This window comes from Rattus norvegicus, chromosome 1 (assembly GCF_036323735.1).
Source record: "Rattus norvegicus strain BN/NHsdMcwi chromosome 1, GRCr8, whole genome shotgun sequence".
NCBI lineage: Eukaryota > Metazoa > Chordata > Mammalia > Rodentia > Muridae > Rattus > Rattus norvegicus.
In genome coordinates this window covers 98688228-98700735 of record NC_086019.1, presented here as the reverse complement: position 1 = coordinate 98700735, position 12508 = coordinate 98688228, and the positions used below count along the sequence as shown (strand labels likewise).

The window sequence follows — 12508 nt, the reverse complement described above, 5'->3', positions numbered from 1 at the left end:
CACAGCCGGAGCCCAAGATTGGAAGCAGAGTGAGCAGAGCACCTGAATTCCATTTGGAAAATGGTAAACACCAGGAGCTGCTGGGATCCAGGTTCATTATGAAGATCACTTCGAAGGATGGGGCAGCACTGCCTCTCCACAGCAGCCCCCGGGGCTCGGCAGCCCACCTCAGCGAAGCCAGCTGTCCTCAGCCCAGATTTCGATGTTCCTTAACAAAGAAAATGCCAAGCTTTCCTTCTTAGATAGGACCTGTCAGTAGTACACAAGGCCTTCCAGAGCACTCTCCCCAGGTCTTGCCCTGGGCCACACAAACTTGAACCCCCCACGGGGAGGTTCTCTGGAGCCCAAAGTACCATTACCTAAAACGGTTGACATCAGATTCTTTTTTTTTTTAAATGTTTGCATTTAATTAGCCTCTGAAGTGGCTTTAAGCCACCAGGACACAGGCACCTCCCACACCCTTTATCTTCTCTTCAGCTCTTCTGCTGAAGAACTTGGCCTTCACGATGACAGGTTGCTTAGGGAGCTTCCCCTTCCCCAGAACTTTGTAGTAGCCTGATCGAACAACGTCAATGATGGGAGCAACTCCATTCTTGTTTTTTGCTGCATTGACCCGTGTCTGCTCGCTGACCAATGTCCATAATTTATCCAGGTTGACAGTTGGGCAGAAGCTCTGGTTCCTCTTCAAGTGGTAATGCCTTATGCCAACTTTGCCGAAGTAACCTGGATGATATTTGTCAAAGTTGATCCTGTGGTGATGCATGCCTCCAGCATTCCCGAGGCCTCCTGGGTGCTTGCGGTGCTTACCGATGCGACCATGGCTGTGGCTCACGTGGCCCCGGAGTTTCCGGGTCTTCCTCAGTCTGGATGGCATGGCGGTGGCAGAAAAGAAAGAGCAACATCAGATTCTTAAGGGGTGAAGTAAGTCAACCACAGTGAATCTGTCTCCACACAACAGCTATTTTGCAAATTCAATTCGTTATCTGAACATGTGACAGCTACAGACTATACAATGAGACTCCAAAAGATATAAGCACAAAAAACATTGTCAGGTGTGATTGGAAATCGGGGGGTGGGCTAGGACTGGGCAGACCTATCACTCTCCCTGTGGAGGTAGTTAATAGTGTAGGCAGACATTTAAAAGAAAGAAAAGAAAAGAAAAAAACCTAAGGAGAAGGCAAAGAAATGCCCTCCTTACTATTGAGAATGGAGGACCATGATGGGCATTTGACAGAAGTTGTCCCTCAGACCTTAAAAAATCTTGAGCATAGGATCACCCTATGATCAGGAAAGGTAGATTCAAAATCTGTACCTCAGAGACCAAAAGGCATGTGGGAGATATTTGCGTAGCCATGTTTGTGTACTCATGTTTGCATCCGAAGGATTACTGACCAGGACAGAGGGTAGAAGCCCCTCAAGAGAGTTTGTCCACAGATGTAAAGATAAACAAAAAGAATGGTTCGCTAGAGGTTTAATTCAACTCAGCGGTAGAGCGTGTACATAACATGGACAAAGTCCTGGATTCGTTCGCAGCATCTCCACCAAAAGAGACGAAAAAACAAACAAATAAATAAAGTTGGCTGCCTTCTAACAAAGTCAAATGGCAAAGTCTACAGGAAAATTCTATGAGAATGGAAGCATTCCGAGGGTGCTGGCTGGTGATGGCTACCCCACTGGAAATTCTCTCACCATCTCTGAGCTGTACACTTAGACAGGTAACCATGGAGAGACAGTTCGATGGTTAAGAACACTGCAAACTGCTCTTGCAGAGGACCTGACTCAATTCCCAACAGCACATTATGGCCCATAAGCCACCTATAACTTTAGCTCAGGAGATTCAATGATCTCTTCTGGCCTCCCAGGGTATCTACACACATGGGGTGCACATAAACTCCTCAAGCACGCATGCACATACAAAATAAATAAACTAATACATGAATCTTTTAAATATGGTGACTTTTATGTTGTATTCTGTGATGGTTTGGATATGCTTGGTCCAGGGAGTGGCACTATTAGAAAGTGTGGCCCTGTTGGAGTAGATGCGTCACTGTGGTTGTGGGCTATAAGACCCTCACACTAGCTGCCTGGAGGTCAGACTTCTACTAGGAGTCTTCAGATGAAGATCTCAGCTCCTCCTACACCATGCCTGCCTGAATGCTGCCATGTTCCCACCTTGATGATAATGGACTGAATCTCTGACCTACAAGCCAGCCCCAATTAAATGTTGTCTTTTATAAGACTTGCCTTGGTCATGGTGTCTGTTCACAGCAGTAAACCCTTAAGACAATTTATTTCACAATAGTTTGAACAATGGATTTGTGATTCATCCTGCGTACACAGCATCCTGCATCCCCTTGATAGCTAAACCAAGTCATGCTGTGTTCTCCATGCTGCCAAGGAGGTAAGCCCTTTAAAACCTATACCAAGTTACAAAGTCAGAGGAAACATCATCCAGCATGTGGCCATGATGATGCCTGCTGGTTCAGAATCATCTTGGGTTTCTATGTCATGTGGGAAACTTCTCAAGTTTCATGGCAGAGAGCTTCTCCAGGGAGAAATCTGCTGACGCCAACATCACCCCTGTTACAAGTCTGTGTTAACAGTCAGCCATTTTCTCACCTGTAGTAATAGTGGAATCAAGTTCAATGGCAAGTAAACTCGACTGGAATCAGACATAGATGCTACAAATCCTTTGGGTTCCAGAATAAGATCATCCAGGTGACCAGTGTCAAATAAGGGCAATTTGACAGTGCCCTATTTGTCACTCAGGCTTCTATAGAAAACACCACAGACAGGGTGGTTTCATCCTAGCTGTGGTTGTGGGCTATAAGCTGGTTCCATCAGAGTCCCGAAACTGTAAATCTGAGATCACAGCAATCGTTTGCTTGGGTTCTGGTGGTGGCTCATGTTTTGTTTTGCAGACAGCCTTCTTCTTCTATCCTCACACTGAGACAAAGAGACAGAGTTCTGTGGTTATATCTTGTCTTATAAAGACACTAATTCTATCTTGGGGACTCTGTATCTAACAGTAATCACCTTGTGGAGACATTATTTCCAAATACTGCCACACTGCATGTATAACATTGACCTAGGAGCTCGGGGGTGGAACTCACTCATTTGTTCTGTAAGGAATGCAATGATTATCTTCACAGGACCATTCCTTCTACATCACACGCATTCTGCTAAGGGGCACTGTGGCTTTTCTGTTCTCACTCCTGGGCTTTTTAAGTCATATATATTTTCCTTAAAACTCTCCCCCCCCCCCCCGTCTTCACCAGCTTGGACCAACATGTCTGAAACACAGACCAAAATCCATCCACCTCTCTGAAGCTGTTCATGTCAGGTGTTTATCACAGCCATATAATATCTGACTCATAAAGCCCTCCACCCAACTTGCCTACTAAGATGGGTTTGCCAATGGGGCATTAAAATAACCTATAGGATAACAGACTTTGCAACATTTTTATACAGAAGCTCTGTTGCCCATTAATTGTAGTGTTTGGAGACAAAAATAAATACTTTTTAATCGAAAGACATTTTCTCTTGTATTTTCTGTCAATTATCCCTGTATGAATGGAAATAAGGTAAGCCCCCTCTGAAAACATTCGAGTGAGTGAATATACAAACAAACTTCCAAACTGTCTTTCAGCAAGTGAAGCTAAAGTTATTGAATATGCAAATTGCCTTATTAAAAGAAGAATGATGTCTTTTTTGGCAATCAGTTTAAGTACAGTAAAGCCCTTCAATGGAGAAATCAACTTGTTTCTCCGAGTAGAGAGCCTTTAGAAAGGGAATTTAGGTATAACACATCAAAATTAGAAAATTTGCACTTGGTAAGAAAAAAAGGTGCCTGTAAAAATGGTCTATGAGAGTTAAGGAGGCAAAGAAGAGGGCCAGGCATGCTAATACCCAGCTCAGCAGCTCTGTTTAGGGATGACTGAGGGTTGATCTGTCTATCTAGCATTTTTATGGCCTAAAACTCATGGACACTTGGGATTTAGCTCAAAAGTAAAGCCCTTGCCTAAATCCCAAAGTGAGTAGATGGGGGTGTGCTTTAGTGGTAGGTCACTTGCCTAAAATCTCCCAGTGAGGGTCTGGGGGCGTGACTCAGTAGTAGAGTCCCTGCCTAGAATCCTCCAGTGAGGGTCTGGGGGCGTGGCTCAGTGGTAGAGCCCCTGCCTAGAATCCCCCAGTGAGGGGCTGGGGGCGTGGCTCAGTGGTAGAGCCCCTGCCTAGAATACCCCAGTGAGGGGCTGGGGGCGTGGCTCAGTGGTAGAGCCCCTGCCTAGAATCCCCCAGTGAGGGGCTGGGGGCGTGGCTCAGTGGTAGAGCCCCTGCCTAGAATCCCCCAGTGAGGGGCTGGGGGTGTGGCTCAGTGGTAGAGCCCCTGCCTAGAATCCCCCAGTGAGGGGCTGGGGGCGTGGCTCGATGGTGGAGCCCCTGCCTAGAATTCCTAAGTCCATGATTCCATCCCCAACATTACTTGTTAAAAAATGGAGTCATCTGTGGCAGATGTTTATCCCAACCACACACTGCCTTACAAGGAAGGTGTGGATTTGGTGGGCAGAGTCTACTCACACTGAGACTGAAATTAATATGGCTCACTTACTTAGTAAACTTCCATGAAAGTCTTGTTCATTCTTCCCCCAGGTCTTAATTATTTCCAGCTCTATTTCTCACTTGTTAAAGGTCTCCCCTTATGAGATCAGACACCAGATGACCTTTGCACAGCACTGCAGAGTCAAGACCCATCTGTTCAGTTCTAATCTAGTTGGGGACATTGTTGGTATGTCATCTCATGTGGAACACTGAGCCCACCAATGGAACTTCTGGATCCTCTGGGGTCAAAGTCCCAGGGAAAGAGGTTTGGGGTCATATCAAAAAGGTGCACGTATCCACTGTCCTTATTAAGAACTCTCAGTTGAGACCCATGGTACCCCTAGAGGGATGATAGAGCAACATTTAAGGATGGGATTGGAGGTACCTTCGTGGTTGGATCTTGGCTATACATAATGTCAACTTAGTGATCCCCAGGAAGTTAGCTATACTCTCTGTGCCTCAGTTTCTTCAACTCTGAAAAGGAGATGATAACACTGTTTCCTTTCAGATGGGTTTTGGAGAGAAAATTTATTGAGAAAATGTAGGCAGTGTTTTAGGGCCATACAGGTACACGGTGAGAGCTCAGTTAATGCAACTGGTAGAGGTTGCAAGAGCAGAGGCCTAAATCTTGGCATATACTGATGCATTGCTAGGGCAAGGAATGCAAGTGAAGAGGAGACGCTGCGGGCTGTAAATAATAGACTGTCCTCACAGAAACTCTTTGTGTTGGAGACTGTGCTCTCACCTGGGAGTGTTTCTGATAGGTGACGGGACTGTGAGGTCCCTATTTCCACCAATGCATTAACCCGCCTATGAGTGCACGACTGAATCTACAGCTAGAAGATGGCACCTGTACAGAGGTCAAAGGTCACCGAGCAAATGCTTTTGATGTGTCCATCTTGTCCTGCCTCTTCCTGTCTCGTTTGCCGCCTCGCTTCCCTGAGGCGAGCACTTTTCCTTCCTCTGCCACACCCCACCACTATGAAGTTTCTGCCTCCCAGCAGTCCTAAGAGCAGTGGAGCCTAAATAACCTTTTTGCCTTTTTAAGTTGGTTTGTCCGGTATTTGGTCACAGGAACGGGAAACTAATACAAGGGAAAGAACCTGAAGGAACCCCAGGAGACAGTCAAGAGGAAGACTAAGAAAGGGGTGGGAAGGGACGCGGGATACAGGAGGGCAGGGTAAGCTCAGACCTAACAGAGAGAAGCAAGAATCCATCGCTGACAGGGCAACGCATCACCGTGCATATGGGCTTATGTTTTTAATCTGGAGCAAGACAAGCCTGGCCTGACCCATCTGACTATGGATGAAGGCAACAAAACTCGAAGCATGGTAAGTCCCTGTGGTGGTTCAGATGTGCTTGGCCCATGGGAAGTAGCACGAGTAGGAGGTGTGAACTTACCAGAGGAGGTGTGGCTCTGTTAGAGGAAGTGTGTCACTGTGGAGGTGGGACTTGGAGGTCTCATATATATGGTCAAGTCAGGCCAGTGTGATCCAGACCCTCCTCCCGGCGGCCCATGGAAGACAGTCTCCTCCTGCCTGCCTTATGATCAAGATGTAGAACTCTCACCTCCTCCAGCACCAGGTCTGTCTGGATGCTGCCATGCTTCCTGTCATGATGATAATGGACTGAAACTCTGACACTGTAAGCCAGCCCCAGTTGAGTGCTCTATAAGAGTTACCTTGGTCATGGTGTCCTGTCACAACAATGGAACCCTAACTAAAACAGTCCCCATTGGAGATTCCCTGTGGAGATGAGGAGTAGCAGGAGTTCAAGTTAGCTTGTGATCTTACCTGACCCCAGCAGCAGACACCAATCATCACAACTGGCCAGGTGGCCCCAAGAGATCCAGGCCTCGTTTAACACAGCGTCAACCCCAACACCACTTGAGCTCTGGATTTTTCTATTCATTCTTTGCATGTTAATGAACTTTGGTGGTAGGGGTGAGGGGTGCTGTCTATAAGTGTCACCAACACTGGAAAAGAAAGTGTCTCTGTAATGTATGACTTAAATATCACCTCTTCTTGATTGTCACAAGGGGTCAAACGAGTTAGATAGAGACGTCGCTTTGGTGGCTGGGGGCTTCCTTTTGCATTATGTTCCTCTGAGAAGTGAGCCGCATGCATTGAGCTAGGTGGTGAAGGTTGATTTGGTGCCTCAAAGCACAGCACATGAACCATGTCCCTCTCTGAGAGTATCATGGAGAGAGAGAATACATTCAAAGAGGAGCCTGGATGCCTGGGTAGGAGGTGAAGAAAGACAGAAGAGGCAGAGACACTGAGCGTTGGAGGACACTGCCTCGAAACTGCTCTCTGTTCTTCTGGGTCAAGGTGGTAAGTCATATAGATGCCTGTGGGTCCCACCCTGGGAGCAGTCAGGCAGTACTTAACATCCTTCCTTTCCCCCAAACTCTGAGAAAATGGGTCCTTATTGGATTCTTAGTCCACATTCACACCTTGGGAAGCTTTGGTCTGAGAATCCGGAGGATAGGGACACAGGTGATCTGTGTCCTCTAAGACATGGGTGAGGGACCACTTGGGGACAAGGAAGAGGATAGCTAGGAGGGGTCCCTGGGAAGTTCTGTGTGAGCTGGAAAAGGTAGAGAAAGGCAGACTCCTGTCTTTGTACACCATTCATCTGCTCATATAGGCTGTAGCAAGAATTGGCCCTCTAGGCAGTTGTCACGTGGGCAGGTGTGTCCCAGAGGTGACAATAGCCCATCCTAGAAAAGAGGTAGAAGAGAGGCCTGTTTGCACTTACCTCCTCCTGGTTGCCTGTGGAAGACAGTCTGCTCTTGGCTGCCTTCCAATCATGGCTCCTCCAGCACCATGTCTGCCTGGACGCTGCCACACTTCCTATCATGATGTTTTGTCCCTCAGGAATTCTCTAAATCTCTGCAGGAAATAAGGACCAGGGAGGAGGACTAGGGGAAGAGGAGCAGCCATATCTGTCCACGTCAGTGGCCAAATTTGTCACTCTCAAATGTGACTTTGGAACACAGAGTCTGAGAACTCCCACGAGCCAGTGAGACACAACTATGAAAAATGGCGTAGGGACTGGAGAGACGGCACAGTGATTAAGAGTGCGTACTGCTCTAGCAGAGGACCCAAGCTCAGTTCCCAGCACCCACATCAAGGAGCTCACACCAGCCTTTAACTCCAGCTCCTGGGATCCAGTGCCCTCCTCCAGCCTCTTCAGGCACCTGTGTTCGCACGCATTGCACAAACCGGCGCTTAGACACACATACATACATAATTTTAAAAAAATACATAAAATCTTTTTTTTAATAGAAGGTACAGGGAAACACTCCACCAAAGGGCATTGCAAGCTACCAAATGAGCAACGTTTGCATCCTGATTATAACCAGTTAATAATGAATGAAGTGCCATTGAGACCCCAACCAGACAGCACCATACATAATCACAGACATAGAATGCAGCATGCAGGCAGAGGCCCCGGACCAGAGGGGCTCACGGGCCCTGCTGGTGACAGGAGGAATTGGAGCAATCAGTTTGCAAAGGCATTTGACAGTGTCTACATTGAACACCCTCCACCCTTCCGAAATAAACCCAGCAAAAACAAGTGTGCATGCCACCCGCAGTACCGTATATAATTGCCCCGATCTGGGAGCCATCCCAACGTCCGTCACCACGAGGATAGATAAATGGACCGTGGAGCACTTCACGTGACAGATCACTGTAGGCGTGCTGTGCCTTGATTTAAACATTTCTAAAAATGACTTTGGTTTGGGAAGTGTAGGAGGCATTCAGCCCTTCTGCTCCCCGTTGCTGGGGATGGTGCTGTCAGTGTCAGTGACGAGGGGTGGCTTTGACAGCACGAGGCAGACCTGCGACACTTGGGGCTGTGAGATGGTACTTTTGGGGTGCATTTCTGAGGAAGGGCAGACCTCCTCATACAGCTCCCGAGACCTCACATTCAACTTCTCTACTCTTCAGGCCACGCCCTGCCTCCAAGGCTCTGTCAGCCTGCATTACACAGGGGAAGTCCCGGATGTAACCTCCAGTCATGTCTGGACAGAGGTTCTCTAGCTACTCCTGGAACTTCCGTGTGACTGTGCACTCCCCTCCCCCAGGAACCTGTGTCACAGGAGTCCTTATGAATAATATGTCCTTCTTGGATCAGTACTAGACTCAAACTTTAGCAATCCTATAGTTATGGAAATGTCTGTGTTTTACTCTTGTTATAGGCCATTCCAAAGCCACTGTGTGTGTGTATGTGTGCGTGTGTGTAAATTGTGTGTGTTGTGTGTATGTGTATATGTATATGTAAATTGTGTGTGTGTGTGTGCAATTGCACATGTACAAGATATATATAAAACATGCTATGCCCAAGGAGGTCAGAAAAGAATTCCCTGTAGCTGGAGTTATAAGCAGTTGAGCCACTCAGGTTTGGAAGAGCAGGAGCTCTTAACTGCACAACCATCTCTCCTGCCCTGATTTGTCTTAGGAACTGTGTTCTCACCAAAGAACATACACTCTTTATGGGGTAAAAGTCACATCATTCTGGTTTCTTGCACTGGCCCCCAGTGTCTGAGCCAAGACAAGTTGTTGATGGATCTCGGACTGAGCAAACAAAGGAATGAACAGCAGGGGACCTGGGCCACAGCGGCTCCCAAGCCCGGTGACTCCCTCAGCTTAGAGACCCGCAAAGACCAAACATAAGCCACCACCCACCCACCACGGGCTGCAGCAAAGAGTTTAGTATGTGCGTCTTGCAGCTTGGGAAACCGAGTCTTGGGGAGGAAAGAAACCACACCCACATATAAACGCGACAGTCGAGATATAAGCTCAAGCTTGCCCCTCTCCTGGCTCAACTCAAAGGCATAGGACCCTTCAAACCCTGTGGGCAGCTTTCTGTACCCTTCTTTAAGTTGCAAGCACGGAAACAAAAAGGAGCAGGCAAAGAGACCCCTAGCAAGGTATGGTACATACATCTCCCAGAACCTACAGGATGCTCTCCCTCCAGTCTGCCCATCCCAGAGCTACACTGGTCTGGTGACTGTCACAGCTTACTATGCTCAGAGGTTGTTTGCTTCATTGATGGAGACATCTCCCAAAGTATCCCAGAGCCAGCTCCAAGCCTCCCTGGCAAGGACTGGCAATGCTGACCAGATCAAATCTGTAGTTTCTGCGCCTGGCAGGCACCAACAGACTCAATTACAGGTGCTGTTGGGCTAGACTTCCAGAGGCACATCCAGGCCATTTCTTTTCCCAGGTGCCCTGAGGTCAGGGCATCAGGACCGCCATCTAAAGGATCTGACCCTGGAGACTAGGAAAACCTTCTGTACCAGCTGGAAATGAAAGCTCTCTCCTCTCCATGGGGGACGTCTTCCCTCCATTCCCCATGCATTTCAAGTGTCTAGTTACCATATTAAATATACAAAGCATTTCACACCGAGGAGGTCTGGGCTATTCTTCCTGGGCCAGTTCCACAGTGTGGAACAGACTTTTACATAAACCAGGAAGGCTCAGAGTCACCCTCACTCACCCAATCCCCTAACATCGCAAGTATCTTCATATTTTAGCATTGTGAGGCAGAAAGTGTGGACTCAGGATAGATGCCTGGGATAGGGGCAGGCCCTCTCCAGATGTGGGAGGATCTTAACAGCTCCAGCAAGAGGAAGAAACAATTCTTGCACGTGTCCAGGAGCCAGGGATATCAGTCCGCTGGGATTCAAGGACCAACAAGATCAGTATACTCTGGATGTGAAAATGTGGCCCAGTGCAGTGAGGACATGATCTGCAGCTGAGCCCAGCCTCCCCACTACGAGGGGCTAAGTGGGTGACTCCGGAGTGTTCAGAGGTGGTGGCTTTGTGAGAGAATTAGGAATGAGAAAGACATTTGGGTGGTGCTCAGTAATTGAGTACTGGTGGCTTTATAGGAAGATAATACAGAGAACATACGTACGTTTATGCATTCCTTATCTTTTGCAGTGTGATGCTCTCTTCTACTTTTGGAATCTATCAGCAAAAATTTCATCACTACGCACACGCATTTGACCTTGGATCTCCAGAGGCTGGTGTTATTCAGCCTCGCATGTTTTATTACAGTAATACAACATGAAATGACACATTGTGTCACACCAACCTCTACTCCATTTCCACGCTGCAACCATCGTTATGCTTTGGGGGTGACTACCCCTTAGTCTCTCCCTTACAAGATGTGTCTGATAACATTTTGGGCTTATGCAGATAATCCAAGATAAACTGCTCTCAAAACTCTTGAATTGGATTTCCCCTACAGTGTAAAACTTGTTCTTATTGCCATGTAAGGCAGTATTCACAGGTTCTGGGTGTTGGGGAACAAATATAACTTTGGGGGCTAACACTTGCATTTATTTTATTTTTTCTTTTACCCACTGAAGTTTCTGCCTATGTAAGTCGTGCGTGGTGGCACACTTCCATAGTTCTAGCATTCTGGAGGCTAGTGTGGGAGGATGGCGAATATAGGAATGGCCTGGGCTAGGTAGTACACCGTGATTCCCAGGCCAGCCTGGGCTATATAGTGAGTTCCAGGCTAACCTGAACTACAGGGTGTAAATAGACATATTTGTAGATACATGGGTGGATGAATAGATAGGTAGATAGATAGATAAATAGGAGAGAGAGAGAGAGAGAGAGAGAGAGAGAGAGAGAGAGAGAGAGAATGAATAACACTATGTAATCGCTTGGGGCCACAGAGCAAAGGTATCCTCATTTGGTGCTTATGCCAACCCATGGCTGGTTTACAACACTGGGCAGGGAGAGACATCTATGACATTGACATGATGATAAGACAAACATTTAGAGGTTCCAGTCATCCACATTCTGGCTTCTTATCTACTTTTGTAAACAAACTGTGAACTGGCCTTTGGTAGATGACAGTGTAGATCTTGGAGCCTAAAGGAGCTAGAATTAAACTCTACTCTTGCCTCAGTTTCCTCCCTAACAGGAGAATCCATGTGAAAGAGAAGACAGTAAACCTAGCTTAGTGGTGACGATGCAGATGATGGTGGTGGTGGTGGTGGTGGTGGTGGTGGTGGTGGTGGTGGTGGTGGTGGTGGTGGTGGTGTGAATATGGCTATCATCTCTTGAGCCCCTAAGTAGTTGCTCCATGTTCTGAAGGCCTTTACTCTTCATACCAGCTCTGTAGGTTGGAGCAGTAGGGGCCGTTTGAGATTTGGGAGGCCTCCAGTGGGTCAGATGCAAAACTGGCTGCCACTTTCTTGGACTTTCTAAAATACATAGTGTGGCATAACACCTGTTCCCCATGATATGTGTTCCAAGTTTGTTTGTCTTCCTTATCACTCTGTGAATGCCTTTAGGTGAGTTACCTCTGATGGTTGTTGTAGCCCAGGGCTTGGCACTGTCTGGCTGAGTACTGGGCACTTAAGGATTACTGAATTGGTTGAAATGGATGGATGGATGGATGGATGGATGGATGGATGGATATGGATGGATGGATGGATGGATGGATGGATGGATGGATGGATGGATAGGTAGATGGATGGGTGGATAGGTAGATGGATGGGTGGATGGATGGATGAGTGGGTGGATAGGTAGATGGATGGGTGGGTGGGTAGATGGATGGGTTGATGGATGGGTGGATGGATGGATGGATGGATGGATGGATGAACAGATGATAGATGGATCGACAGATGGGTGGATGGATGGATGGATGGATGGATGATACATGGATGTAGTCAAACATAAATACATGGACTTTTAAACAGATAGATAGATGGATGGACCAATGACGTTATAGCTGGATGGGTGCACAGACAAATAAATTGATGAATGAATAGACACATGGGCCTACGGATGCATGCATAGATACATGGGCTAATGAATGGATGGATGGATAGATGGACAAGTGGACAGGCAGATGAACAGATGGATGCCTGGGTGAA

General features: G+C 47.3%; 1 protein-coding gene across 1 annotated transcript; it reads right to left on the bottom strand.

Annotated features, from left to right (window-relative positions):
* Positions 1 to 382: 382 nt before the first annotated feature.
* Positions 383 to 907, bottom strand: Rpl27al3 (ribosomal protein L27A like 3). Its single transcript, XM_039100866.2, has one exon. The coding sequence runs from the start codon at positions 872 to 874 to the stop codon at positions 428 to 430; it is 447 nt and encodes a 148-aa protein (XP_038956794.1). The 5' UTR covers positions 875 to 907; the 3' UTR covers positions 383 to 427.
* Positions 908 to 12508: the final 11601 nt, after the last annotated feature.